The following is a 27,242-nucleotide window of genomic DNA, read 5'->3' on the forward strand; positions in this document are numbered from 1 at the left end:
CTAGATATGGTCACTCTGAGTTTCTTGTCATGTCATTTGGGCTGACCAATGCCCCAACAACCTTTATGCATTTGATACACAGTGTGTTCCGGCCTTATCTTGATTCCTTCGTAATTGTGTTTATTGATGACATCCTGGTATATTCCCGGTCTCGGCAAGATCATGAGCATCACTTGATGACCGTGCTTCAGACTTTGAGGGAGAAGAGGTTGTATGCAAAATTTTCTAAGTGTCAATCCTGGCTTGATTCGGTGGCATTCTTGGGCCACATAGTTTCTTGTGATGGGATCAAGGTAGATCCGAAGAAGGTGGAGGCAGTGCAGAGTTGGCCTAGACCGTCATCAGCTATGGAGATCCGCAATTTCCTTGGTTTGGCGGGGTATTACCGTCGCTTTTTCGAGGGATTTTCATCCATTGCAGCACCTCTGACCAGGCTGGCCCAGAAGGGTGCTCCGTTCAGGTGGACCGAGGAGTTTGAGGAGAGCTTTTAGAAGCTCAAGACAACTTTGACTACAACCCCAATATTAGTATTGCCTACAGGTTCGGGTCCTACACTGTCTATTGTGATGCCTCGAGGATTGACCTTGGAGCGGTATTGATGCAGGACGGTAGGGTGATTGCCTACGCGTCAAGATAGTTAAAGGTGCATGAGAAGAATTATCCGGTCCATGATCTCGAGTTAGCAACTATTGTTCACGCCCTGAAGATCTGGCGTCATTATTTGTACGGTGTTCCTTGTGAGATCTACACTGATCATCGGATTTTGCAACACTTGTTCAGGTAGAAGGACCTTAATTTGCATCAATGGAGGTGGTTGGAACTACTTAAAGACTATGATATCACTATATTATACCACCCGGGGAAGGCCAAAGTAGTGGCCGATGCCTTGAGTCACCGGGCAGAGAGTTTGGGGAGTTTGGCATATCTTCCGGCAGCTGAGAGGCCCTTAGCCTTGGATGTTCAGGCCTTAGCCCGCCAGTTCCTGAGATTGGATATTTCAGAGCCTAGACGGGTATTATTTTGTGTTGTTGCTCGGTCTTCTATTTATAACCGTATCAGGTACCGCCAGTATGATGATCCTCATCTTCAAGTTCTTCAGGACAGGGTTCGGCGAGGTAATGCTAGAGATGTGACTATTGGTGATAGCGGTGTGATGAGGATGCAGGTCCGGATCTGTAGGCCCAATGTATATAGGCTTCGGGAGTTGATTCTCTAGGAGGCCCACAGCTCTCGATACTCCATTCATCCCGGTGCCGCAAAGATGTACCAGGATTTGAGACAGCACTACTGGTGGAGGAGGATGAAGAAGGATATAGTTGGGTTTGTGGCCAAGTGTCTCAACTATCAACAGGTCAAATATGAGCACCAAAGGCCGGGTGGATTACTTCAGAGGTTAGAGATCCTAGAGTGGAAATGGGACCGAATCACCATGGACATTGTAGTTGGACTTCCACGGACTTTGAGAAAGTTCGATGTTATTTGGGTGATCGTGGATCGGCTGACCAAGTCAGCTCATTTTATTCCACTGTTGACCACTTATTCTTCTAAGAGGTTGGCTGAGATTTATATCAGAGAGATTGTCCGCCTTTATGGTATTCCAGTATCCATCATTTCAGACTGAGTTTCACATCACGATTTTGGAGAGCCATACAGCAGGAGTTGGGTACTAGGGTGGAGCTGAGCACATCCTTTCACCCTCAGACGGACGGGCAGTCCAAGCGCACGATTCAGATTATTGAGGATATGCTCTGTGCCTGTGTGATAAAGTTCGGAGGGTCATGGGACCAATACTTTCCACTTGTAGAGTTTTCTTACAACAACATTTACCAGTCCAGCATTCAAATGGCACCGTATGAGGATTTATATGGTAGGTGGTGTCGGTCCCCAGTGGGATGGTTTGAGTCGGGCGAGGCCCGATTGTTGGGAACAGATTTAGTCCAGGATGTCCTGGATAATGTGAAGGTGATTAGACAGAGACTTCACATAGCCCAGTCCAGGAAGAAGGGCATCATGAGATTCGGGAAGAAGGGCAATCTGAGCCCGAGGTTCATTGGTCATTTTGAGATATTGCGATGAGTTGGGGAGGCTGCTTATGAGCTTGCCTTACCTCCCAGTCTAGCAGGAGTTCACTCGGTATTCCACATGTCTATGCTCCGGAAGTATCACGGTGATCCGACGTATGTATTGGATTTCAGCTCAGTTCAGTTGGACAAAGATCTATCTTATGTTGAGGAGCCAGTAGCCACTTTGGACAAGCAGGTCAGAAAGCTCAGGTCAAAGAATATTACTTCAGTAAAGGTCCAGTGAAGGGGTCATCCAGTCGAGGAGGCGACTTGGGAGACCGAGCAGGATATGCGCAGCCAGTACCCTCATATTTTCACAGTTTCAGGTATGTCTTTATACTTGTTCGAGGACGAACGATTATTTTAAGAGGGGGAGGATGTAACGACCCAGCCGGTCGTTTTGAGAATTAGAGCCCCGATTCCTTAATATCTGGTTTCCCCACATTTGTTTCAACTTTTGGGATTTGCCAGAGTGATTGGTTATGGAATTCGAGGAGTTTTGGGACACTTAGTCCCTAGTTATGAGTTTAAGCCTTAGCAATTGGACCATAGTTGGAACTGTGTGAAGACGGATCCGAAATAGAATTCTGTTGACTCTATTAGCTCCGTTGAGTGATTTGGAGCTTAGGAGCGCACCCGGAATGTGTTTTGGAGGTCTGTAGTAGATTTAGGCTTGAAATGGCGAAATTTAGTTTTTCGGCGATTTCGGCCGATAGTGGAAATTTTGATATCGAGCTCGGAATGGAATTCTGAAAGTGGTTGTAGGTTCGTAGTATCATTTGTGACCTGTGTGTAAAATTTGAGGTTATTCGGACTAGATTTGATATGGTGCGAAGCGTGGGCGCAGGTGCGGAGCCTCGCTGCTTTAATAAAATGCGCAGATGTGCCGTTCGGACCGCAAGTGCGAGAAACGGCCGCAAGTGCGAGGATCGCTGGGCAGAAAAGGGGATTTCGAGGGTTTGAAATTTCATAACACAAAATTCGATTTAGATGTCGGTGGGAGACGATTGCTCGAGGGATTTTGAAGGAGAACTATTGGGTAACTAATTCTAACTCTATTTTTTATAATAATACATTAATCTATTATTGTTTTTCTCGTCTAATTATGCAAATTTGAGGGTAGAAGTTTGAAAATGGGGGAAGAGGTTCCCCAATTGAAAATATGAGATTTGAATGGGAATTTGACGTTGGATTTAGATGATTTTTGTTCGAGTGAACTCATGAGTGAATGAGTATTCATAATTTGTAATTTTTACCCGATTTCGAGATGTGGGCCCGGGGAGACGTTTTGGGTGTTTTTCCTAATTTCACGTTTTAGCTTCGAATTAATTAGTTAAATTAGTTACTTGTAGTTATATTTATATTATTCAATTAATTTGAATAGATTCGGGCCATTCGGAGTCGGATACTCGTGGCAAGAGCGTGGTATCAAGTTGATTTGAGCAGTTCGAGATAAGTGACTTGCCTAACCTTGTATTGGGGACTTTCCCCTTAGGATGTTTGATATTAATTGATGTGTGGGCGCCGTGTACGTGAGGTGACGAGTACGTACACGGGCTATTTTTGCAAAAATCCCGTTTTACCTTTCTAAATCATAAATTGTTTTCCCTTATTAAATTGCATTAATACGTTTAATTATTTAGCTTAGATTGGAGAAGCATGCTTACGTTTTTAACTGCCTATTTGACATTTTGTGCGCCATGCCTAGTTAAGTCCCTACTTTCATTATCTATGTTCAGTGTAAACTGTATATCTCGATGTCATACCTGTTATTTCATCTTGCGTTGCATATTTAAATTGGGACTACAGATATATTCCGGGAGATCTTCCTCTCTTGCATATTTAAATTGGGACTATGGACGTATTCCGGGAGATTCCCCTGTCTTGCATATTTATTATGGGACTACAGACGTATTCCGGAAAATCTCCCAGCACTGCATATTTACTTTGGGACTACAGACGTATTCTGGGAGATCCTCATGTACTGCATATTCATCTGGAACTACAGGACGGTATCCCTGGAGATTCCATATTGTGTTTACCTTGTTCTGAGCCGAGGTCTCTCTTAACTGTTAAATTTTCGAGAATTTCTTTAACTGTGTTACCGTAAACTTTACTTATATCTTTTACTGTTTAATTTATTATATTTGCTCCGGTAGGGCCTTGACCTGACCTCGTCACTACTCGACCGAGGTTAGTCTTGGAACTTAATGGGTACCATTGTGGTATACTCATGCCCTTTCTTGCACATGTTTTCGTGTGCAGATCCAGATACGAGCTATCAGCCTCGAGGTTAGTGCGTGCTGCTGATTCTAGGAGACTTCAAGGTACTTCTGCTTGCGTCCGCAGATCCTCAGAGTCCCCTTCTACTCCCTCACCTAGAGACTTTCTTTATCATCTTCAGACTTTTGTATAGAGCTACATAGATTATAGCAGCTTGTGACTTAGTGATATTTCGGGTCTTGAGAAATTATTTTCTATATGCCGAGTGGTACTACTTTTGGTTATTCACAGTATGCTGTTTATCTTTAAAATGTTGTATTTTCTTTACATTTTCATAATATTAGGCTTACCTAGTCGTAAAGACTAGGTGCCATCACGACACCTTACAGAGGGTTAATTTGGGTCGTGACAAAATCACATCACATAAAAATTTTCAACGCAATAAGTCCACATCATCACATATCATCCCTCACAATAGCTACCCTTATCTCTCTTATAGCCACCCCTATCACTCCTATGATAGCCACCATTATCCCTCCGCCCTGACAATATCAATAGTCACCCTTATCGCTCCTATAGCGACCCTTATCTCACCTATAGTCACCTTTATCACTCCGCCCAGACAATATTCCAACACACATAACAACAGTGAAATGCCACCCTTATACCCACATAATATCAACATTGGAATGCCACCCTTATATTCTCAAAATAATAACTCAAATAATACAATAATTTACACGGAATATTATCACAGCAACATAACAAAATTAATTCATATCACAATTTGCCCAATGGCCACAACCAATTCCAAAGATATAACAAAATTAATTAATTTCACAACAAATAGCTCAAGGCTCCACACAATGTGTATAAAATCTCAAAACAACAACAGAGATGAAAAATACTCAGTATAGGGCAACGCCTTCATTAATCCAAATTCTTGATAATTATATTAACGCCTCAGTTTAATACTTATTTCATTAATTATTTGCAGATGGAAAATCCATAATATAATTATTTCCAGGAAATATCAAATCACCAAACACACGGATTTCACATGAATATACAATTAGTAATCACATCAAATTGTAATATAAAAATAAATTCAACAAACGCGAATTGAGGCATGGCAAATAAATAATTTAATAAATGCCAACAATTATTCAATTTACTACACAATATGCCGAAAACTTTAACCCAATATATTTTGCACATATAAGCCCGAGTACATACTCATCACCTCACGTACATGGCTTTTCACATTTCACAAATGGCACAAAAGGCTCGATGCCTAAGGGGTAATTCCCTCACTCAAGGTTAGGCAAGATACTTACCTTTTTGAAGTTATGCCGATATTCCAAAATAGCCTTCTTGCTTGAATTGACCTTCGGACGGCTCAAATCTATCCAAATTAATTGTATAACTTCATTAAAATTCATCGGAAATAATTCCGTATAATAAAACGTCGAGTTAAAATTTCACATTAAAAAGTCAACCCTCTCGGAACCCGACAGAATTTTAACGGAATCCGAACACCCATTCCGATTCGAGTTTAACCATACCAATTTTATCGAATTCCAATAATAAATCGTCCTCCAAATCTTGAATTTTCGTTTTTGAAAAGTTTTACAAAAATCTCAATTTCCTCCATTAAAAACTCGAATTAAACGATGAATATAACCATAGATTCATGAAATATAATCACTTTCGTATATAGAACACTTATCCCAGTCGAAGTCGTGAAAAAATCCTCAAAATTGCCCAAAATCCGAGCTTCAAAAATTCCAATCAAAAATGAAGAAATGACAGATTTTCAATCCTTAAGTTTCTGCCCAGGATCGCATTTGCGGACAAAAACTTTGCATTTATGAATGAACAGTACCTCCCATGAACAGTGTTCGCAATTGCGAGTGAACAGTATTTTTCGCAATTGCGATAAATGGTTCGCAATTGCGAATGGACAGTGTTTTTGCAATTGCGAATGAATAGTGTTTCCGCAATTGCAATAAATGGTTCGCAATTGCGAATGAACAGTGCCTCACCGGAAACGAACAAACTCAAACTTCTCCTAAATGATCCGAACCTACCCCGAAACTCATTCGGAACCTCCCGGATACAAACCATATATGAATTTTAATTATAAAATACGCTACGGACCTGCTCGCGAACTCAAAATACTGAAAAGAGATTGTCTTGACCCGATATTGACCATGGTCAAACTCCTAATTTCTTAACTTTACTAGTCTCTTAACCAATGATCCTAAAATACACCCATGCCCCTCGGGACTCCGTCAAATCATACCAACAAGTCCCAAAATATAATAAAAACTTAGTCGAGGTTTCAAATCATATCAAACAATGCTGAAACTACGAATCGCATCTCGAATCGAATTATGAGTTATGAAATTTTCAAATTCTATAATTTGCGCCGAAACGTATTAAATCAATCCGGAATGACTTCAAATTTTGCACACGAGTCTTAAATGACATAATGGAGCTATTCAAATTTCCGAAATCGAAATCCGACCTCGTTATCAAAAATTCAACCTTCGGTCACACTTTTCAAAAATCTTATATTTTTCTAACTTTCGCCAAAATGCGTCGAATTGTCCTACCGGACTTCCAAATCCGAACATATGCCTAAGTCCGAAATCATCATACGAAGCTATTGACACTATCAAAATTCCATTCCGGAGTCGTTTGCTCAAAAATCAACTCTCTAGTCAACTCTTTCCATTTACGCTTCAAAAATGAGAATTGTTCTTTTAATTTAATTTTGAATCTTCTGTAAACCAAACTCAACTACGCCTGTGGGTCACAATATATAATACGAATCTGCTCGAGACCTTTAGTCGATGAACGGGGTATAAATTTTTAAAACGATAAGTCGGACCGTTACACGCATATAATATCAAAGGTTACTATTTTATCTATGTAATGTATAGTCAATGAGTCACGTATATGATTTTAATGCAGTAGGCTCATTTGTCTCTTTATTAAGGTTTTAAAAAATTACTTTAACATTACATTTGAAATATGGATATTTTTTTATGTGCACACTTTTCTAGTCTATTAATTTTTTCTTATTCGAAAATAATTAATTTGACATTTCTCACTTTATTCTTAATGACATACTGTTATAGTCACAAAATATCATAATACGTCTAAATTCAAAAATCTTAATTTGTTAATCAACTTTGCCTAATCAAACATAAGTGAGATGAAAAATATAATAAATTACATATTAATGCTCATATCAATCTTTATTGACGCCATCTCAACTCGATAATATATGGAGGGAATGGGTTATGATACATTTTACACATATTTCATCCATTAGAACCAAAAGTGCACTATGTTTAAAACTATTTAGGAGTCGCATTTTCGAAATGCGAATGACGGATGCGATGTACGGATTTGAAGATTGCTAGTTATAAGTAGCATTCCTTTAACGCAATTTATAAGTCGCATTTACGATCATGGGCGGCTTTCCAGCCATGTCCCATGACCCTTTAGACGCACCCCGTGGCGTCCTAGCAAGCCTCCCAACGCCCAGCGTCACGGTCGGCCTCGTGGTCTCGGCAGCTCCAAGTGACAAGCGCGCATGTGTCTCAGTCACCCCACCGATAGCCATCACCAGCGCCCATCCACAGGCAGATGCCAACAGCGCCGCACGGGCAGACGACGCCGTGTGCGCAGACGCTAATGCTAAAGACAAAGTTGCTACCAACGAACTTGTTTTTACTTTATAGAAGACTAAGTCCTTTTCATTGTAAATATAGAGTTGTTTTACTGCATTTTTTTTAAGTGTGCTTTTACAGCTTATTTAGGTCAAGTCATGTAACTTTGGTTTATTATTTTAAACATTATTAAGGGGGATCAAGCAATTAAACTTTCAAACAAGCAAACAATTCTCTGTACTGGTATCTCTCCCTCACGACACCGTGTTGTTTTTCTGTAATAGCTTTCATTTAATGCAATCAAGCTTTCTTTCATTCTCAATTCTCTTTTCTTCTCTCTCTCAATTGCTCATGCCATTGGTTTTTCCATACGACATTGACAATCTAGTCTAGCGTACGGAGGGGACCTCAGTTGGCGGACAGTAATCGCACTGACATCGATTGCTTAGCCTTACGTCGCCCTTCCAAGGAATTTCAGGAAGGCGCTGTGTAACAGTTGGTATCAGAGCTTAGGCTCGACATCGGACGAGGGATTACATTGAAATTATCACAATTTCTAGCCATGATAAATTATGGGGATCGCATCACAACCATTGAGGGGACAGTTAACGCATTACGGCCCATCGTGAAAATGATGCCTGGCCTAAAGACCAGTCTAGTGCAAAGGTTGGACGACCTGGACCGCAGACTGGTCCAGGCCAAAGTTGACATAGAAAATATCAGTCGCGACTCTGAAGGAGACGGGCAAACGGCAGCCACAGAGGCAACCGAAATTTTTGGTAAATTCGAGGTCCTCCTTCAGGAGCGTGCCAAGGATTTAGCCAACAGGGAACAAAAGGCAGACAGGGTGACTGCCATGCAACAAACTATAGACAACTTGACAGGGCAGCTCAATGTTGTCAATGCTGCTTTACAAGGTCTCATCTGAGGAGGCGGAAACCAAATTGGGGGTGGTGTGAACCTCGCCCCTATGGCACAAAAACTGAAAATTCCTTAGCCAAAGCCATACAGTGGATCTCGGAATTCCAAAGAAGTGGAAAACTTCATTTTCGACATCGAACAATACTTCGATACCGTGGGAGGCCTAGAAAAAGCTAAGAAGGTAGCAACTACTGCCATGTATCTTCAAGGTGATGCCAAACTCTGGTGGCGGGTGAAATACGAAGCCATCAAGGCCGGTGAAGATGCCCTCGAGTCATGGGCAGAGCTGAAGGTAGCCATACGCCTACAGTTCTTCCCCGAAAATGTTGAGTACAATGCACGGAGAAAGCTACAGGAGCTCCGCCAGACCAAATTAGTGCGAGATTACGTGCGGGAATTCTCTACGCTCATGCTTAATATACGCGACACGGGGGACAAAGATAAGCTCTTCACCTTCCTGGAAGGGTTGAAACCTTATGCCCGCATGGAGTTGTAGAGACAAAGGGTAGACACGTTACTTAAGGCGATTCAAGCAGTGGAGTGCCTTGGGGATTATCTTGTAGAAGCCCGGAAGGACAGGCCTCAACAACTTGTCCGAGGAGGATACAAAGGGAGCCAGCCGAACACTGGTGGCCCTAGCAGAAGTGAAGGGGACCGGAGTGCAACCAAATCTAAGGCTCCCTCCTCAGGCAGTACCAACACTTCATCTAACAACAACGATCGGGGAAGGAAACCCCCCTCAGGATGTCGTCATTGCAGCGGACCACATCGAAATAATGAATGCCCACATGCACAGATGAACGCCCATCAAGATTTTGATGATTGGACGGATGACGACCCAAATGATGCGGACCATACTGAACCAGTATGTGCATTCAATGCAATTGTTGGCTCTATTTCTGAGTCCTTAGCGGGAACCAGTGCTGGCTAAATGAGAGGACCCCTCCTAATCAAGAGAGGACCTTAATGTTCATCGACATGAAGGTGAATTGCAAGCTCATTCGGGCCATGATAGACATGGGTGCTACCCACAACTACTTAGCCTCGACTCAGGTGGAGCGCCTTGGACTAGTTGTAGGAAAGGGAAAAGGTCATGTCAAGGCTATCAACTCACCTCCTCAGCCAGTGGGTGGAATAGCCAAAGAAGTACCAGTGAAGTTTGGCCCTTATAAAGGAAAATTCAACTTGCGCGTGGTGATCATAGATGACTTCGAGTTGATAGTGGGGTTGGAATTCCTAAGGGAAACCAACACCATGCTCGTACCATATGCAGACCTGCTAATGATGATGGAGGCAAATGAAGCCAAGCCCTGCATTATCCCGTGCATGCCCATGAAGATGTCCGTTGAGAACATCTAGGCCTTGCAGCTGAAGAAGGGGGTCAGAATACATGAACCTACATTCCTGGCTACCCTCTGCATTGAAGATATAGAGCGCTTCTCGGGTCCTATTCCTGCACCCGTGAAGGAGTTGCTACTGGAATTTGAAGACATCATGCCACAAGACATGACAAAGCGTTTCCCGCCAGGCAAACTTTGGACCATGAGATTGAGTTGGTGTCGGGTGCGAAGCCACCTGCCCGGGCGCCGTACAGAATGTCACAACCCGAACTCACCGAGCTTCGGAGACAATTGACGGAAATGCTAAACATAGGGATAATCATACCCTACAAGTACCCATACGGGTCCCCTATGTTATTCCAAAAGAAACATGATGGCAGTCTACGACTCTGCGTGGATTATCGGGCTCTAAACAAAATTATCATGAAGAACAAGTACCCTATTCTGCTAATGGCAGACTTGTTTGATAGACTGGGTGGTGCGACAGTGTTCATAAAAATAGACATGAGGACATGTTATTGGCAAGTCCGGATTGCAGAGGGTGATGAACACAAAATGACCTACGTGACAAGATATGGGTCGTACGACTTCCTGGTTATGCCATTTGGCTTGACTAACGCGCCAACCACATTTTTCACCCTGATGAACCAAGTCTTTCGAGAATACATCGACGAATTCGTCGTGGTCTACTTGGATGACATTATGGTATATAGCCAGACCATGGAAGAACACCTGGAGCACTTGCGGAAGGTCCTAGCCCGATTGCGGGAGCACGAATTATATGCGAAGCTATCCAAGTGCTCCTTTGCTCAGAAACAAATTGACTTTCTCGGACAAGTCATCAGGGAAGGACGGATCAAGATGGACCAATAGAAGATTCAGGCCATCACGGATTGGCCGCCACCTAAGGATATCCATGCCTTGAGGTCGTTCCTTCGCCTATGCAACTTCTATCGGCGATTTGTGAAAAGTTACTCCCTCATTGCAGTGCCGCTGACAGAACTTCTCAAGAAGGTCACACCTTGGGATTGGGGACCCAAGAGGACGGAGGCCTTCAACGCATTGAAAATGGCTATGTCTAGTAGCCCCGTCTTGGCCCTCCCTGATTTGGCCAAGCCATTCGAGGAACAAACGGATGCCTCCGACTATGCACTTGGTGGGGTCTTGCTACAAGAAAGGCATCTCGTAGCGTACGAGAGCCGAAAACTTAAGGATGCAGAGCGGCGATATGGCGCCCATGAGAAAGAATTATTAGTTGTCGTTCATTGCTTATGCCTTTGGAGGCATTATCTACTGGGAACCCTATTCGTGGTCAAGACAGACAACATAGTTGTTAGCCATTTCATGACCCAACCAAAGTTGAATGTTCGGCAGGCCAGTTGGAAGGAACTCCTAGCGGAATTTCACTTTAACCTGGAGTATCGAAGTGGGAAGACTAATCATGTTGTTGATGCGCTCAGTCGGAGAGCTGATCTAGCATCGGTATGAGTACTTGCCACCCTAAGGGGGAGCGAAGTAACCACCACCATAAAAGACCAGATACTGGATCTACTCATCAAGGATCCTACTGCACAGTATTTGGTTGATTTAATAGCACAGGGCAAGACTCGCCAATTCTACACAGAAGATGGTTTCGTGAAAGTGAAAGGGAACCGACTTTATGTTCCTAAAGGAGGAGATCTGCGAAGGGCTCTTCTGGCGGAATGCCACGATACTTTGTGGGCCGGTCATCCCGGTGAAGAACGCACCATGGCATTGCTTCGCCGTGCATATTATTGGCCTCAAATGGCCGATGACGTCGCTCAGTATGTCAAGACTTGTCTAGTATACCAGAAGGATAAGTCAGACCACTTGACGCAGGCAGGACTCTTGGAACCACTAGCCGTCCCAAAATGACATTGGGAAAGTGTTTCCCTTGATTTCATCACCGGATTGCCTAAGGTCGGAGATCTCACAACTATCTTGGTTGTGGTGGATCGGTTTTCCAAGTATACTACCTTTATAACAACCCCACAATATATATCAGCAGAAGATACAGCTCGACTCTTCTTCTCTCATGTCATGAAATATTGGGGCCTGCCTAAAGACATCGTTAGTGATCGCGACTCATGTTTCACTAGCAACCTTTGGACCCAACTCTTTAAGTGCCTTGGGTAAAAATTGAGTCACAACTCGAGTTTTCATCCGCAATTTGATGGCCAGACGGAGAGATTCAATGGCATGCTAGAGGAATATCTCCGGCACTTTGTAACCGGATCGCAGAAAAACTGGGTGAAGCTTATGGATGCTGCTCAACTGTATTTCAATTCACAAAAGAGCTTAAGTACCAACAAAAGCGCTTTTGAAATTGTTACCGGATAGCAACCGCTACTCCCACATAATGTGAATGCACCAAACATGTCAAAATCTTCTCGTGCTGCTTGCTTCTCAAAAGAATGGAAGCAAAATTTGGAGATAGTGCGGAGCTATCTTGTCAAAGCTCAAAAGAGGATGAAGAGGCATGCTGATCAGAATTGCTGCTTTGTTAAATACCAAGTGGGGGACAAAGTGATGGTCAAAATCCCAAAGCGGTACTTGTTTGCAGGGGCCCATGACCCTCGCCTATTGCAAAAATATATTGGACCCTTGTCCATTGAAAGGCGCATTGGGAAAGTTGCATACCGGGTGGATACCCCAGCTTGGTGGAAAATCCATCCCGTTTTCCATGTCAGTCTCCTGAAACCTTTTCGGGAAGATATGGAGGACCCTTCACGAAGCCAACTCACAATACCAAGTATTTGAGGCCCCAATTCAATCGGGAAAAGGTGTGCTGAAGCTATTCTTGATGATCGAGTGAGTCACGCCTCAAGGAAAGATCACCAGGAGTTCTTGGTGAAATGGCACGGATGTGATGCAGAGGAGAATACCTGGGAGAGGGGAACAAACCTCAAAGCCTACAAGATCCTAATTGATGATTATCTTGCAAGTAAGGCGCCGAGGACGTCGCCAACTCAGGTGGGGGAGAATGTCATGGGCAGCTTTCCAGCCATGCTCCATGACCCCTTGGACATGCCCCGTGGCGTCCTGGCAAGCCTCCCAACGCCCAGCGCCACGGTCGGCCCCGTGGTCTTGGCAACTCCAAGTGACAAGCGTGCATGTACGTCTGTCGCCTTACCGATAGCCATCACCAGTGCCCAGCCACAGGCAGATGCCAACAGCGCCGCGCGCAGACGATGCCGTGTGCGCAGACCCTAATGCTAAAGACAAAGTTGCTGCCAACGGACTTGTTTCTACTTTGTAGAAGACTAAGTCCTTTTATTGTAAATATAGAGTAGTTTTACTGCATTTTCTTTAAGTGTGCTTTTACAGCTTATTTAGGTCAAGTCATGTAACTTTGGTTTTTTAAAAAAATATTATTAAGGGGACCAAGCAATCAAACTTTCAAGCAAGCAAACAATTCTCTATACCGGTGTCTCTTCCCCCGACACCGTGTTGTTTTTCTGTAATAGCTTTCATTCAATGCAATCAAACTTTCTTTCATTCTCAATTCTCTGTTCTGCTCTCTCTCAATTGCTCATGACATTGGTTTTCCCATACGACACTGACAATCTAGTCTAGCATACGGAAGGGACCTCAGTTGGCGGACAATAATCACACTGACATTGATTGCTTAGCCTTACGTCGCCCTTCCAAGGAACTTCAGGAAGACGCCGCGTAACATTACATACGTATTCTATTTAATTAAATGCTAAATGCAATTAATGAAATATCATATGGACTTAAAGCATGAGTAAAATAATAAATCATACGTGAAGATTTCTATTTTTCCTATAAAATATATAATCTATTTGAATTTCACTAATCTACTAATATATGATTGTAGTAGGCTAACTTATCCTTTTTTTTTAGGTTTTCACAAAAACTTTAGTCACACATTAGAAATATGAACATTTATGTGCACTCTTTGTTTTAGTTTATTTAAAAAGAATAATATTTTTTTCCAAGATCCATTAGATTATAGATACATAACTTTCGAGGACCAGTAAAGTTTGTAAAACAAAAATTGAAATTGCAGGTTCATAAATCATACATCTTATGATTTGAAGTAAATCTTTTCAAGTAGTAGAACAAAACTATGCTTCCTTGAATTATCAAAGTAGATTTGGGGCATACACAATAGGTTTGGAAAACCTAAAAGAAATATAAGAAACTTCCTACAAAAGAAAATATAGTACAAGTAAAAGGCAAAACAGTCTCTTTTTTGTCCATCTTTAACCTCCAACTCTATATCTGATTACATTTTTCACAAGTCTATTCTATCTATTTATATTTTGTGGTTTTATCTTTCTCATCCTATTCCAATTTACTTGGCCATTACTGCCAAAAATATGGTCAAATTTCATCTGAAACTTCACCAAAAATATGTGGACATGATTCCCATTTACCCGTTTCTCTAACATCCCAATATCCTCCTTTATACTGATATGTATCTCTACCTTTTGGCTTTGTAAACCACCTTGGTGTCCAGCCTCTTTCCTGCATCTTTGAAGCCTGAAATAATAATATCTTGTTATACAAACTCTATCTGAAGCTTCAATATAATGTAGTGGCAAATAATTTGAAGGGTAAATACCAATAATTTTGATCTGTTTCATGTACCAAGACTTGAAAATGAAACTAATATGTTACTCCAACTAAATTAGAGACATGAAACTAGCTGCATCACCTGGCGTTGTCTCTGCTCTAGACGTAGCTTTTCTGAATTAGCAATTTCATATTCTCCATTTTCAAGAAATCTTTGATCAGGTCTAAGCCTTGAATCTGTTGGAGGCAACTTTTCCTGTTGACAGAAGTAAGAGTAGTATATGTATCACCAGGTGAGATAAGAGTACAGTTAGACTTCTCTATAACAGCATCGTTATATAATAATCATTCACTGTAAAAATCATGTTTCTTTTGGAACCAATTTACATGCTATGTTATAGTATATGTTATCTATAACAACACCTCGCTATAACAACCAATAAAATCCTGAACAAACGAGGTTGTTATATTGAAGTTTGACTGTACTATATATTTGCATAAAGTAGAAGTATTGGTTACAGAAAAGACTATCAACTATAGTATCTCAGTACCTCAAGATCAGGAGATAGCTCATTAAGGGTGATTGCAAAACGCGTAAAGTTGTACTTTGTTTGAAATTCTGATGGTTTGCTCCTCTTCCAAAGCAAATATGCCTTATCTTGTCCTAAATCCGTAGATGAGCTATCCCCATTACAATAATGTAAACTTTCATCCCATTTCCCAAACATAGTTGCCACTGTTTTTCCACTCCTATCTTGTACAACTCCATGTACCTGTAATGCAATTTTTTTTATGTAGATCATTAGTGAAGCCTTAACCATCCTCTTAGAATAACATAATCCACTCAACGAATAGAACTGTCAATGAAAACCAAAGGAGGAATTAGTTTTATCAAAGGGCAGTGTCCAAAACAGGATTTGTTTAAGTGTCTATTACTGATAAACAAAAGAAGTAAGACATTATTAACACTGATAATGTGGAGATACCGCACCTGGTGTGGATTTCTATTCATAATGGACTGCTTCTTAAATTTAAGCTTGCAAGAGTAGTCGCCATTTCCTTCGATATGCATCATACCATAGTGTTCACAGTAGAGTTTCCCTAAAATGAGGTTGTAGATTGAAGTTGTTACCTGACAGTATAAATTCAACGGTTCAGTAAACATGACACGACGAGCTATAGTTCTTGTCATTACAATACACATACCTTGCTCCACCGGAATACTTCTCCATCGTCAAACTCTAAGTTAAGGACACCAACTGGATCAAGTTGAATTGATGGACCCCAAAATTTATTTTTTAAAGTGGTATCTCCCCACATTTTCCAACCGCGGCCTTCACAATGGCAGGCAAGAGTCAAGGGGTGATGACTTACCTATCTCAACAAGAAAAAAGAGCACCTTATCAAACTTATGATGACATTTGTTACCTAGCACAACATATAAATATCTGAAACGAGGAAAAGGAACCATTTCCTACTGCTATTAACTACTAAGAGTACCTTTTCTGAGATGAAACGCAGTCCCTTGTCTGGGTAATTGGCTTCATATGTTTCACCCAATAATGGATTAAATGGCTTGAATTTTCTACCATCAGTACAAGCATATCCAGATACAGCAAATGCTGCTACATTCAGCATCCTCATAAGGCTATTACCCTACAAAACAAATATCGACTCTGTCACATCTCAAAAGGCCTAGGTGGAAAACACATTGTATTCTCAATGAAATGCTTACTGTTTTCCCCCATTCATATGCTTGATCAAGAAGGTAAGAGTACTCAAAATCTTCAAAACATTTCTGCAGAGAAGAGAGCGGTTCGTTGAAGTACACAGGCAGACAAACTCTAGTTAGATCCTTTCCAATGTTATCTTTGATCATTGACCATAGGCTTACTCCCTTTTCCTCTTCAACTGGATCAGGTAATTTCCCTCTTCGCTTTACATAAGGATAGTCACTTTCAACAAATCTCATAAAAGAACTAAGACCATCTTCAGATGGATGAACCTCCTCATTCTCAGAATCAGAAGATGAGCTTTCATCATAAGGCTCGGTGCTTCTCAACGAACTAGAGGAAAGAAAATCTTTAGCATCGAAAAACAAGTTATCGGTGTAAACATCATCACCAGTTTCCGCTTGCTTATACTGCTCTTCATATGATCCGCTCGTGTTCCTTCCTGGAAATACTTGAGGAAAACAAATTACTTGGAGAACTTACACCCCATGTAATAGAGGCGACAAGTTATTCTAAGTGAAACTCCAAAACAGAAAATGTGAACATGAAAACGAGGCCTAAATCTACTTTTAGAAAGAAAATTAGGAAACTTAAGCCAAAGGAACAAAAACTTAGACCATAAATTTATGGCTGCAAAGAACATACAAAACAATTTCTCTCTTATCATTACTTAAACGTCAAAACCAATTCTTAGACTACCATTTTCAGTGTCAGTTGCTCACATCTCCAAGAGGTCAGACATTGCACTAAAATGTATGAAGTGGCACATAGAAAAACCAAAATTTATACTACCATTTTCAGTGTCACTTGCTCACATCTCCAAGTTCTAAAACATTGCAGTTAATTGAATGAAGTAGCACTAAAACAACAACACCAACAACAAACCCAGTAGAATTTCATAAGTGCGGTCTAGGGAGGTTGTGTATATGCAGACTTTATCTCTACCTTGAGAAGGTGGAGAGTCTGTTTTCGGTGGACTCTCGGCTCAAAGAAAGATGTAAAAAAGAAGCAATAGCAACAAGCTATAATACCAGCTATCAAGTTGTAAGACCATCGAAGTGAAAGAAACAACAAATAGTAATAGAAATCTACGACTAAGTAGTGTTACACTTAAGTTTCAATGATGATAATAGTGCAAATCTAATTTTATCTGTTTAATTGTAGAAAATTAGGAGGACGTACTCAATCAAAGGAAGTCAAACATGTCAAGGATATCAGAAAGGAAACAAGATCAAGTACAGCAAGGACAATGCTAAATCAAAGGATGTCAAGGCCATCAAAAAGGAAACAAGATCAAGTGCAGTCGCTATATGAAGATAGTCCTTACTTCAAGGATCGGTTTGGAATCTGGAGATTGTGAAGATTGATCGAACAAGTCAAACCACAAATTACTCCCTTGATTATGAATGCGAAAAGGAAGGAAGATAATGAATCCAGCCCATCTCTTGAGCAGGATTTTGAGGCACCCCTTGAGTCAAATCTCTTAGAATATTTTATACCTCAATCAAGGGTCAATCTGCAACGGCTACTCATGATTCTCATATAAGAAGACTGGTAGACTCAAGAATTCAACTACGCAACTTACCATTGTTTTCTATGCCTTTCTAGTTCTTAGCACAAATACTATATTCTTGAGTTTACTAGTGTCTTAAAAGATAGGAAGTGTTAGGAAACAAAATAAGAGCTGTGTCAAGTTTATAAAACATCGTTGCTAAAAATCGTTAGTGGTAAACGATCCAAAAACCACTACTACTGTAACAAACTATTGAAGATCTAATCTTTAAATTCCTTGCAATTTATTTTCATCGTCGACCAAACCTGCTGATAAAGTAACGTTGACTAATTCTCTTCTCAGTCGACTAAGTTTTTAGTTTAGTTATAATTTAATCCCCCCCCCCCCTGTACGTTCAATTGGTATCAAAGCAAAGACTCACAATATTGCCTAACAACAAGTGAGGAAAAGATCATGACGTCAAACATAATTGTTGGAGCTCTGTTTCAAGAAGGGACTTCTCAAATAAGACCACCATACTTCAATGAATAACACTTTTCACACTAGAAAGTGCATATGAAAACATATACAATATCATATGACATCAAAGTATGGCGTGTGATCAAAAAGAAAAATCTTCCAATTCCTCCAAAGAATGATAAAAATGGTGAGATCATGGTATCACCTGATCCTCTGAACTTAGATGATTACATTAAAGAACAAGCAGTTGTTATTCAAGTGAATGCTAAGGCTAAAACTCTTTTATACAATGCCATTAGTGGTGAAAAGTATGAAAAGATATCAAGCTGTGAAACATCTAAAGAAATATGGGACAAGCTAGAAGTCACATATGAAGGAACCAACAAAGTGAAGGAGACAAGAATAAATCTCTTTGTGCGTGACTATGAACTATTTCAAATGAAAGACGGAGAATCGGTTGAAGAAATGTTCTCTCGATTCAGCAAAATTCTTGGAGAATTGAAATCTTTGGTAGACCAATCAGAAGCGAAGAACAGGTCAGAAAAATCGTAAGAAGTCTACCTACTATTTGGCAACCTAAAGTTATTGCTCTTGAATATTAGGATCTCGGCAAGATGGCATATGATGAACTCAGAGGTGACCTTATTGCATTTGAAAAAATACACTTAGACAGGCAAGTTCATCAATAGAAAAGAAAAACAATCGCTTTTAAAGCAACTGTGGCTGAATCAGAAATTGAAGAAGAAGAAAGAGGAGAAAAAGAAAATAAAAATATTGTTATGCTCTCCAAAGTCGTTACAAGCATGATAAGGAGGAACAAGAACAATAGAAGAGGCAAGCCAAACTTCAAAAAAAGGTAAGATGGTAAATGAAAACGGCAAAAATAATGGAAGATGCTATGAATGTGGGAAACATGGACACATTCAAGCAGACTGCCCTGAATTGAAAAAGAAACTCAGCAGAAACCTTCAAAAGAAAAAGTCTTTTGGGGCCTGGCCTGGAGTGATGAAGAAGAATCTGATCATGAAGAAATTGCCAACATGTGCTTCATGGCTTTGAATGACGACAGTGATGAAGATTCAAGTGCACTTGGTCTTATGGCAGATGAAGGAGACAGTGAGGAACACCGCAAGAAGAATCAAAAATGAAAATGGTATCTCAATAACGCGTGTTCCAGACACATGACAGGTGACAAGCAATTGATGGTGGATCTGTCACTAAGCTTGATGGTGGATCTGTCACTTTTGGAGACAAATCAAAAGGAAATATAATTGGAGTAGGAAGAGTTCCCATCAGCTCATCATGTGATGTAGACGAGGTCTACTTAGTAGACAAACTTGGTTACAACCTGCTCAACATCAGTCAACTAGGCGACAATGGCTATGAGATTCGTTTCAAAAAATATGGTTGCTTCATTGAAGACGAATCAGGTAAAATTATTCTATCTGGAAGTAGAGATAGAAATGTTTATACTCTTAGAAATATTGGCAGTCTAGGGAATCAAATTTGCTTAACTATAATGATTGATGATCCTTGGTTATGGCATAGAAAGTTTGGCCATGCTAGCATGCATACTATTCAAAAACTTTCCAAACGTGATCTTGTCATTGGCCTTCCAAAACTAGATTTTTCAAAAGATCAAATTTGTGGTGCATTGCAATTAGGAAAATAAACTCGTTCATCCTTTAAAATCAAAAATATTTTTTCTACTACAAAACTTCTTCAACTTTTGCATATGGACCTTTCTAGTCCAATTAGAACTGCTAGCATTGGTGGTAGAAAATATGCATTTGTGATTGTAGATGATTTTTCTCATTTTACCTGGGTTATTTTTTTGAGCCATAAAGATGAAGCTCTAAGGAATTTTAAAGTTTTCTGTAAGAAGGTACAATGTAAAAAGGGATATTACATTTTTGCTATAAAAAGTGACCATGGAAGAGAGTTCGAAAGCAGACCTTTGAAAACTTCTGTAATGATCAAAGAATTTCTCATTTCTCTTCCCCAAGATCACCTCAACAAAATGGAGTGGTAAAACGTAAGAACAAAACCCTGCAGGACATGGAAAGAACCATGATTGTGGAAAACTCTCTCCCATACCACTTCTCGGCAGAAGCTGTAAGCACAACATGTCATATCATCAACAGATGTCTGATTCGATCCATTCTTAAAAGACTCCATATGAGCTATAGAATGGTAAAAAACCCAAAATCAGTTATTTTCATCCATTTGGCTGTAAATGCTTCATTCACAATAATGAAAAGGACAATCTGGGTAAGTTTGATCCAAAAAGCGACGAAGGTATTTTTCTTGGATATTCTCCCTCAAGTAGAGCATATAGAGTATTCAACAAAAAAATATTATGTATTTAGGAATCCATTCATGTAGTTTTTGTGGATACTAACCCTCGCTTGAGGAATAAAAAATTTCCTGAAGATGAGGAAATTTTTATTATCCCAAAGTCTATTGTTACAGGAAAAGTCAGTCATGATCATGCAACCAATCAACAAAATCAATCAACTGAGGAGCATGTTGAAATCCAGGAACCATCTTCTGTTGAACAGTCAACTACATTGGAAAAGGAGCCAGCTATAGGTGTTCCAAAATGAATGAAAAAATGAACATGGATATCCTCACAAGTTCATCATCGGAAATCCAGAAGAAGGTATCACTACCAGAAGATCTCAAAACATCAACTCTCACATGGCCTTAATATCACAACTTGAGCCAAAAAACGTTGATGAAGCCCTCAAAGATGACTACTGGGTCAAAGTCATGAAAGATGAACTTGATAAATTTGAAAGAAATAATGTGTGTGACTTGGTTCCAAAACCATCCAATGGTTCTGTCGTAGGAACTAAATGGGTTTTCAGAAATAAGCTGAATGAATATGGTCAAGTAGTTCATAACAAAGCAAGTCTAGTCGCCCAAGGTTACTCTCAGCAAGAAGGAATCGATTACGATGAAATATTTTCTCCTGTAGAAGGATTAGAATCCATTCGAATTTTACTTGCTTTTGCTGCTCATAAAGGATTCATACTATTTCAAATGGATGTAAAAAGCACCTTTCTAAATGGATATATATCTGAAGAAGTATTTGTAAAATAACCTCCTGGATTTGTAAGCAACAGTTTTCCAAACCATGTATTCAAGTTGGCAAAAGCTCTATACGGACTCAAACAAGCCCCCTGAGCCTGGTATGAAAGACTAAGCTCATTTCTTCTAAATCAAGGCTTCAAACGAGGTAATATTGACACAACTTTGTTCATCAAGCGTTAAAATTCAGGTAATCTTATTACTCAAATTTATGTAGATGATATTATCTTTGGAAGTTCTAACTCTATATTATGTGAAGAATTTACTCATATTATGAAAGGAGAATTTGAAATGAGCATGATGGGAGAGCTAACTTTCTTTCTTGGATTACAAATCAAGCGATCTTCTAAAGGAATCTTTATTGGCCAAACCAAGTACACCAAGGAACTCATAAAAAAATTTGGAATGGAGAATGCAAAGCCTATTGAAACTCCAATGAGTCCAATAACTACTGTTGAAGAGGACAAGAATGAAAAAAGTGTGGATGAAATAATTTATAGAGGGATGATCGTATCTCTACTATATCTCACTACTAGTCGACCAGATATAATGTTCAGTGTTTGTAAGTGTGCGAGATTTCAGTCAGCTCCAAAGGAATCTCATTTGACTGCAATTAAACGCATTATTAGATACCTCATTGGGACCACTGAATTAGGACTATGGTATGCTCATTCTAACAATTTTGATTTAAAAGGTTTTTTAGATGCAGATTTTGCAAGCGATGGGACTGACAAGAAAAGTATGAGTAGAACATGACAATTAGTAGGGAATGCTCTAATTTTCTGGCATAGCAAGAAACAAAATTATGTTTCCTTATCAACCACTGAAGCAGAGTATTTAGCTGTTGGAAGTTGCTGTACATAAATTCTTTGGATCATGCATGAACTTCTCGATTATGATTTGACTCTTACTTCTACTCCTATTTTTTGTGATAATACAAGTGCTATATGTCTGTCAAAAATTATGTACATCATTCTAGGGTAAAACATATAGAAATTAAGCATCATTTTATTCGTGATCATGTTGTAAAAGGTGATATTTTGTTAGAATTCATTAGTACTGAGTCTCAACTTGTTGTTATTTTTACAAAACCTCTTTTGGAAGAATGATTTTGTCTACTGCGTAAAAAGATTAGTATTATGTCTATTGTGTAAAAAATCCTTCTGTATCTTTGTAAAATATTTTACTTCCTTTTTAGTTTGCTTAATTGATGGATTCACTAATTTGATGTGAGTCAATAATTACTCTTCCATTGGTGCCGCCGAAACAACTCCTCAAAAGTGTCACTTTATCTAAACTTACCATTTTCTCTAATCGATGCAACCCTTCAATGTTACAAAAGTCTAGTTAAGTACTGTCCTCCTCTCTCATTCTTCATCACTTCTCACCAACTCTTCTACCATGGCTAAGAGAAATATCTCATCCTCCACCGCCACAAGACAAAGTAGACGGGTTCAAAAATCCCAAAACCCTGAAGAAACTGTCGACCTTGAATCATCCCTTGACTCAGACCTTCTCAAGACCGCTAATGAAAGCAGTGACTCATCTGAGGATCTTCCTATTAGCCAGAAGAAGGCAGGAAAAAGACCCATGGAGCAAACCCCCAAAAGGCCTGCATGCAAGAAAGGGAAAGTAGAAAGCACTGATTTTGGGCCAGAGGATAAACTGAACTTCTATGGACCAAGTGAGAAATCGAGGTTTGAGTCTTATAAGTCTAAATCGGTGGCTTATGGACGCTCTGTAAGTCTCTCTCTTATAAAAAATTTGCACTGTGATGTGATTTCTATCTTTGATGTTCAAAGTCTCTCTTCTCTGTTTGATACTGTTGGAAATTCTGTGTATGAAGAACCTGTGAGGATATTTTATGCAAATTTGTTCATTAATGATAAAGATTATTTGGAGTCAATGGTTCTAGGTAATCGTATTGTTCTAGATTCTTATCAATTTGAGAAGATTTTTTCTGCTAAGTTTCATGGATAGGCTGTTTTTGTGCAAAACTCCTGGCCAAAAGACATTGAAGTCACTTTAGAAGAGGCAAAAATTTTCTGTCTGAAAACCCTCCTGACATTGGTCCCAAAAGTCTTAAATTTGAACACCGTGTGTTAGCCCATATGATTACTACTACTCTCCTTCCTAGGACTGAATCTCTCAGCACTTTGACTACTAAGGATATCTTTGTTCTTTACTGCCTTGTGAACAATAAAAGGCTTGACTGGTTTGTGTGGATTCGTCAGTATATGCTTGAAAGTATCAAGGACATATATTCTTCTGCTGCTCGTTTACCATATGGCTTGCTCATCTCACACATTCTTGAGGTCATGAAGGTTGATTTGGCACCTTTTTCCCCCAAGTACATTTCTAGCATCTATGATAAGACAACTTTTGCTATGATGGGTTATACCTTAAGTGACGATGGATGGGTCAGACGTGCCAAGTTGAAAGCACTCCAGTATAGGTTGAGCCAACCACTGAACTAACTGAGCCTCAGTCGACTGCTACTACAAACCTACAGCAGATTCAGCAAGGACTAGATGGGGTAAAAACCATGCTCACTGCAATGAAAGAACAGATAACAAGATCAGGGAAGTCACCAAAGAAACATGTACATACGTGGCTAAGCTCAGGATGGACATGGGAGCCACAAGGAGACAAGGAATCAGGGCATTTAACTCCATGAAAGAGAAGATGGACAAAATCACCAAAGAAGTTAAAACCTCCTATGACTCTTTCTGCACCAAAGTGATCAATACCCTGAAATACTTTATGGGGAGGAACTAAGGCGATTGTGTGTGTGTGTTTAAAATAATATTTTTGCTCTTTGTTTGTTTTGTTTTGTTATTACTTTTGCTTTGGCCTGTAAGAACCATCACCATGTGCCTCTGCTGAAGGCATAATATCTGCTACCCTAACTACTATGTTCATTATTTACTCTGTTATGTTTGTTCTATCTGCACTTGCTTCTTTCTTTTTGATTGATATCAAAGGGGGGGAAACGTGAGAGTAAAGCAGAGAAACAACTCGGGGGGAGAATTACTTCAGTTCAAGGAAACAACTCAGGGGGAGCAGCATTTTAGAACATGAAAGGAAAGTGTACTTTGTTTACTCTTTTTTATTGTCATCATCAAAAAGGGAGAGATTGTTACACTTAAGTTTCAATGATGACAATAGTGCAAATCTAATTTGTATCTGTTTAATTGCAGAAAATTAGGAGGATAGTGCTCAATCAAAGGAAGTTAAACATGTCAAGGATATTAGAAAGGAAACAAGATCAAGTACAGCAAAGACAATGCCAAATCAAAGGATGTCAAGGCCATCAAAAAGGAAACAAGAACAAGTGCAGACGCTATATGAAGATAGTCCTTACTGGAAGCTGGAGATTGTGAAGATTGATCGAACAAGTCAAACCACAAATCACTCCCTTGATTATGAATGCAAAAAAGAAGGAAGATAATGAATCCAGCCTATCTCTTGAGCAGGATTCTGAGGCACCCCTTGGGTCAAATCTCTTAGAATATTTTGTGCCTCAATCAAGGGTCAATCTGCAACGGCTACTCACGATTCTTGTATAAGAAGACTGGTAGACTCAAGAATTCAACTATGCAACTTACCACTATTTTCTATGCCTTTCTAGTTCTTAGCACAAACACTGTATTCTTGAGTTTACTAATGTCTCAAAAGATAGGAAGTATTAGGAAATAAAATAAGAGTTGTATCAAGTTTGTAAAACATCGTTGCTGAAAATCGTTAGTGGTAAACAATCCAAAAATCACTACTACTGTAATAAACTATTGAAAATCTAAGAGAATCCTTGTGACCTAAGGGGATTGGATATAGGTACCACACCGGTACTGAACCAGTATAAAACTCATGTGTTCTCAGCTTTTAAATTTCTTGCAATTTATTTTCATCGTCAATCAAACATGCTAATAAAGTAAAGTCGAGTAATTCTCTTCTGAGTCGACTAAGTTTTTAATTTAGTTATAATTCACCCCCTCTTGTACTTTCAAGTAGCACTTAAAACCATGAGAAAATCAAGTAAAGAACAAAATAAAGGAATAGAGAAAAAGAAAGAACAATATATTCATGGCTAGAGTTTTCCAAAAGATTCATGAGATTAACCTTTCATCTTGCTCTCTTGGGTTGCAACCTTGCAATTAGTGTTCATTCTTGGCATATGAACAAAATCACTTGTTAAGAATGACTTCTTAGCTGCAACCAATCCTTCCAACCATGTTAACCTGTCCTCTTTAGTCTCTGCCCTCAAATGCAGCTTCTTCTTCCCAACATTTATCAAAAACCGCCGTTCATCTGAACAACTTCCCATTACTGATGACACCTATACAGACAGTAGTATTAATTAAAATATCCCACCCAAAATCGAAATTCATGTTACCAATAAAAATTTGATCTTGGCAGACAACTTTTGTCTAGCGAAACATGCATGGTTTAAGAACATACAACTATCTCAATACTATTTTGTATGACGATTCGATACATTTTATCCTTAATAACATGTTCTATATAGTCATATAAATATTACGACATGTTTAACAGCACGAGTTAACGTTAGCTTGTATATGTGATCAAACGTCCTTTTTTCTTACTTAAATTCCGTGCTCAGTCAACTACGTACACTTCAATCCCAAACAAGTTGACGTCGCTATTACTCAACGGCCAAGTAATTGTATCTAACCTCATCTCATACTAATATTATGCGAACACAAATAAAAAGTATTAGAAGTTCTCTATATATATTTTTCTAAGCTCTGTGCCTAGTAAAACATATAAAATGAAATAAAGGGAATACCATCTTTTATACAATTTCTAAAAATATAAATTACTTTCAGATAATTAAGAATTCATATTGGAATTAGGACCCAAAATTAGATCTTTTGACCTTGTATTCCGAAAACCATCATTTTTCTTTTAGAACAAGGGCAAAAAACACAATCTAAAAAGCATAATATGTTTTTGCAAAAGAACATTATCATCTAATCCACTATAAATAAGATACCTTGAGGTGGATTTCACCTAATGGTTTGCGGCTGAGGGATTTGTGAGGAGTTGATTTAGAGCTATTAATAAACCGAAATGATTTCTTCCCTAAAACATTGAATCCTTTCACCATTTCTAAATTAATCACAATTTTCTTGTGTCCATGAATTTTGTAGTACGAAAGCACACCATCATGTAGAACAAACCAACGGGGTCGCCATCCTTTACCAAAATTTACCCATTTGTATAGTATTCCACAAATTCCATTTCCTACATTATCATTTACGTTCATCGGAGCAGCCGCGTGCGGTGGACGACGACGTACTGCCGCCGTATTTTTGTCAGCCACGGCGGTGACACAGCATAAAAGATGCATGATTTTTTGGTTACAGCACAAAAGATGCATGATTTTGATGTGTAAATCTTAATGTGATCGAAATAAGAGAATTCTACGTAATCCAAGAGGGGAAAAAATGACGAATTTATCCGAAGTTATCCTGCATGGGAAGTTTTGCCGCGGAAATCGGCGGTTTTAAATACTTGCTTGCATTTTGGACGCTGAGAAATATTTGTCCTTTTCTCAATTTTCATTGATCATTTAATTTCTTAAAGTACAGATCACACATAATTTTTTCGAGCAAATCACTTTTTGAAAG

At 39.5% G+C, this 27,242-nt stretch overlaps 1 protein-coding gene across 1 annotated transcript; it reads right to left on the reverse strand.

The window, feature by feature from the left end:
* Nucleotides 1-14,601: 14,601 nt before the first annotated feature.
* On the reverse strand, nucleotides 14,602-26,992 carry LOC142175388 (oxysterol-binding protein-related protein 1B-like). The gene is made up of 9 exons (XM_075241972.1): nucleotides 26,606-26,992; nucleotides 25,711-25,927; nucleotides 16,529-16,968; nucleotides 16,294-16,449; nucleotides 16,000-16,167; nucleotides 15,785-15,925; nucleotides 15,345-15,566; nucleotides 14,936-15,049; nucleotides 14,602-14,760 (listed from the first exon to the last, which is right to left on the reverse strand). Exons 1-9 carry the CDS (start codon nucleotides 26,990-26,992, stop codon nucleotides 14,602-14,604), a joined length of 2,004 nt encoding a protein of 667 aa, XP_075098073.1.
* Between the last annotated feature and the right edge of the window lie 250 nt (nucleotides 26,993-27,242).

The sequence above is a fragment of the Nicotiana tabacum genome, chromosome 21 (assembly GCF_000715075.1).
Source record: "Nicotiana tabacum cultivar K326 chromosome 21, ASM71507v2, whole genome shotgun sequence".
Lineage (NCBI taxonomy): Eukaryota > Viridiplantae > Streptophyta > Magnoliopsida > Solanales > Solanaceae > Nicotiana > Nicotiana tabacum.

Bases quoted from the DNA above. Each gene is read 5' to 3' on its own strand.
- LOC142175388 (XM_075241972.1), bottom strand. From the start codon at position 26,992: ATGCATCTTTTGTGCTGTAACCAAAAAATCATGCATCTTTTATGCTGT. The intron at 16,450-16,528 runs GTAAGCATTTCA...TTTGTTTTGTAG, and splicing joins CATATGAATGGGGGAAAACA to GGTAATAGCCTTATGAGGAT. The intron at 15,926-15,999 runs GTATGTGTATTG...TTATACTGTCAG, and splicing joins AAGTATTCCGGTGGAGCAAG to GTAACAACTTCAATCTACAA.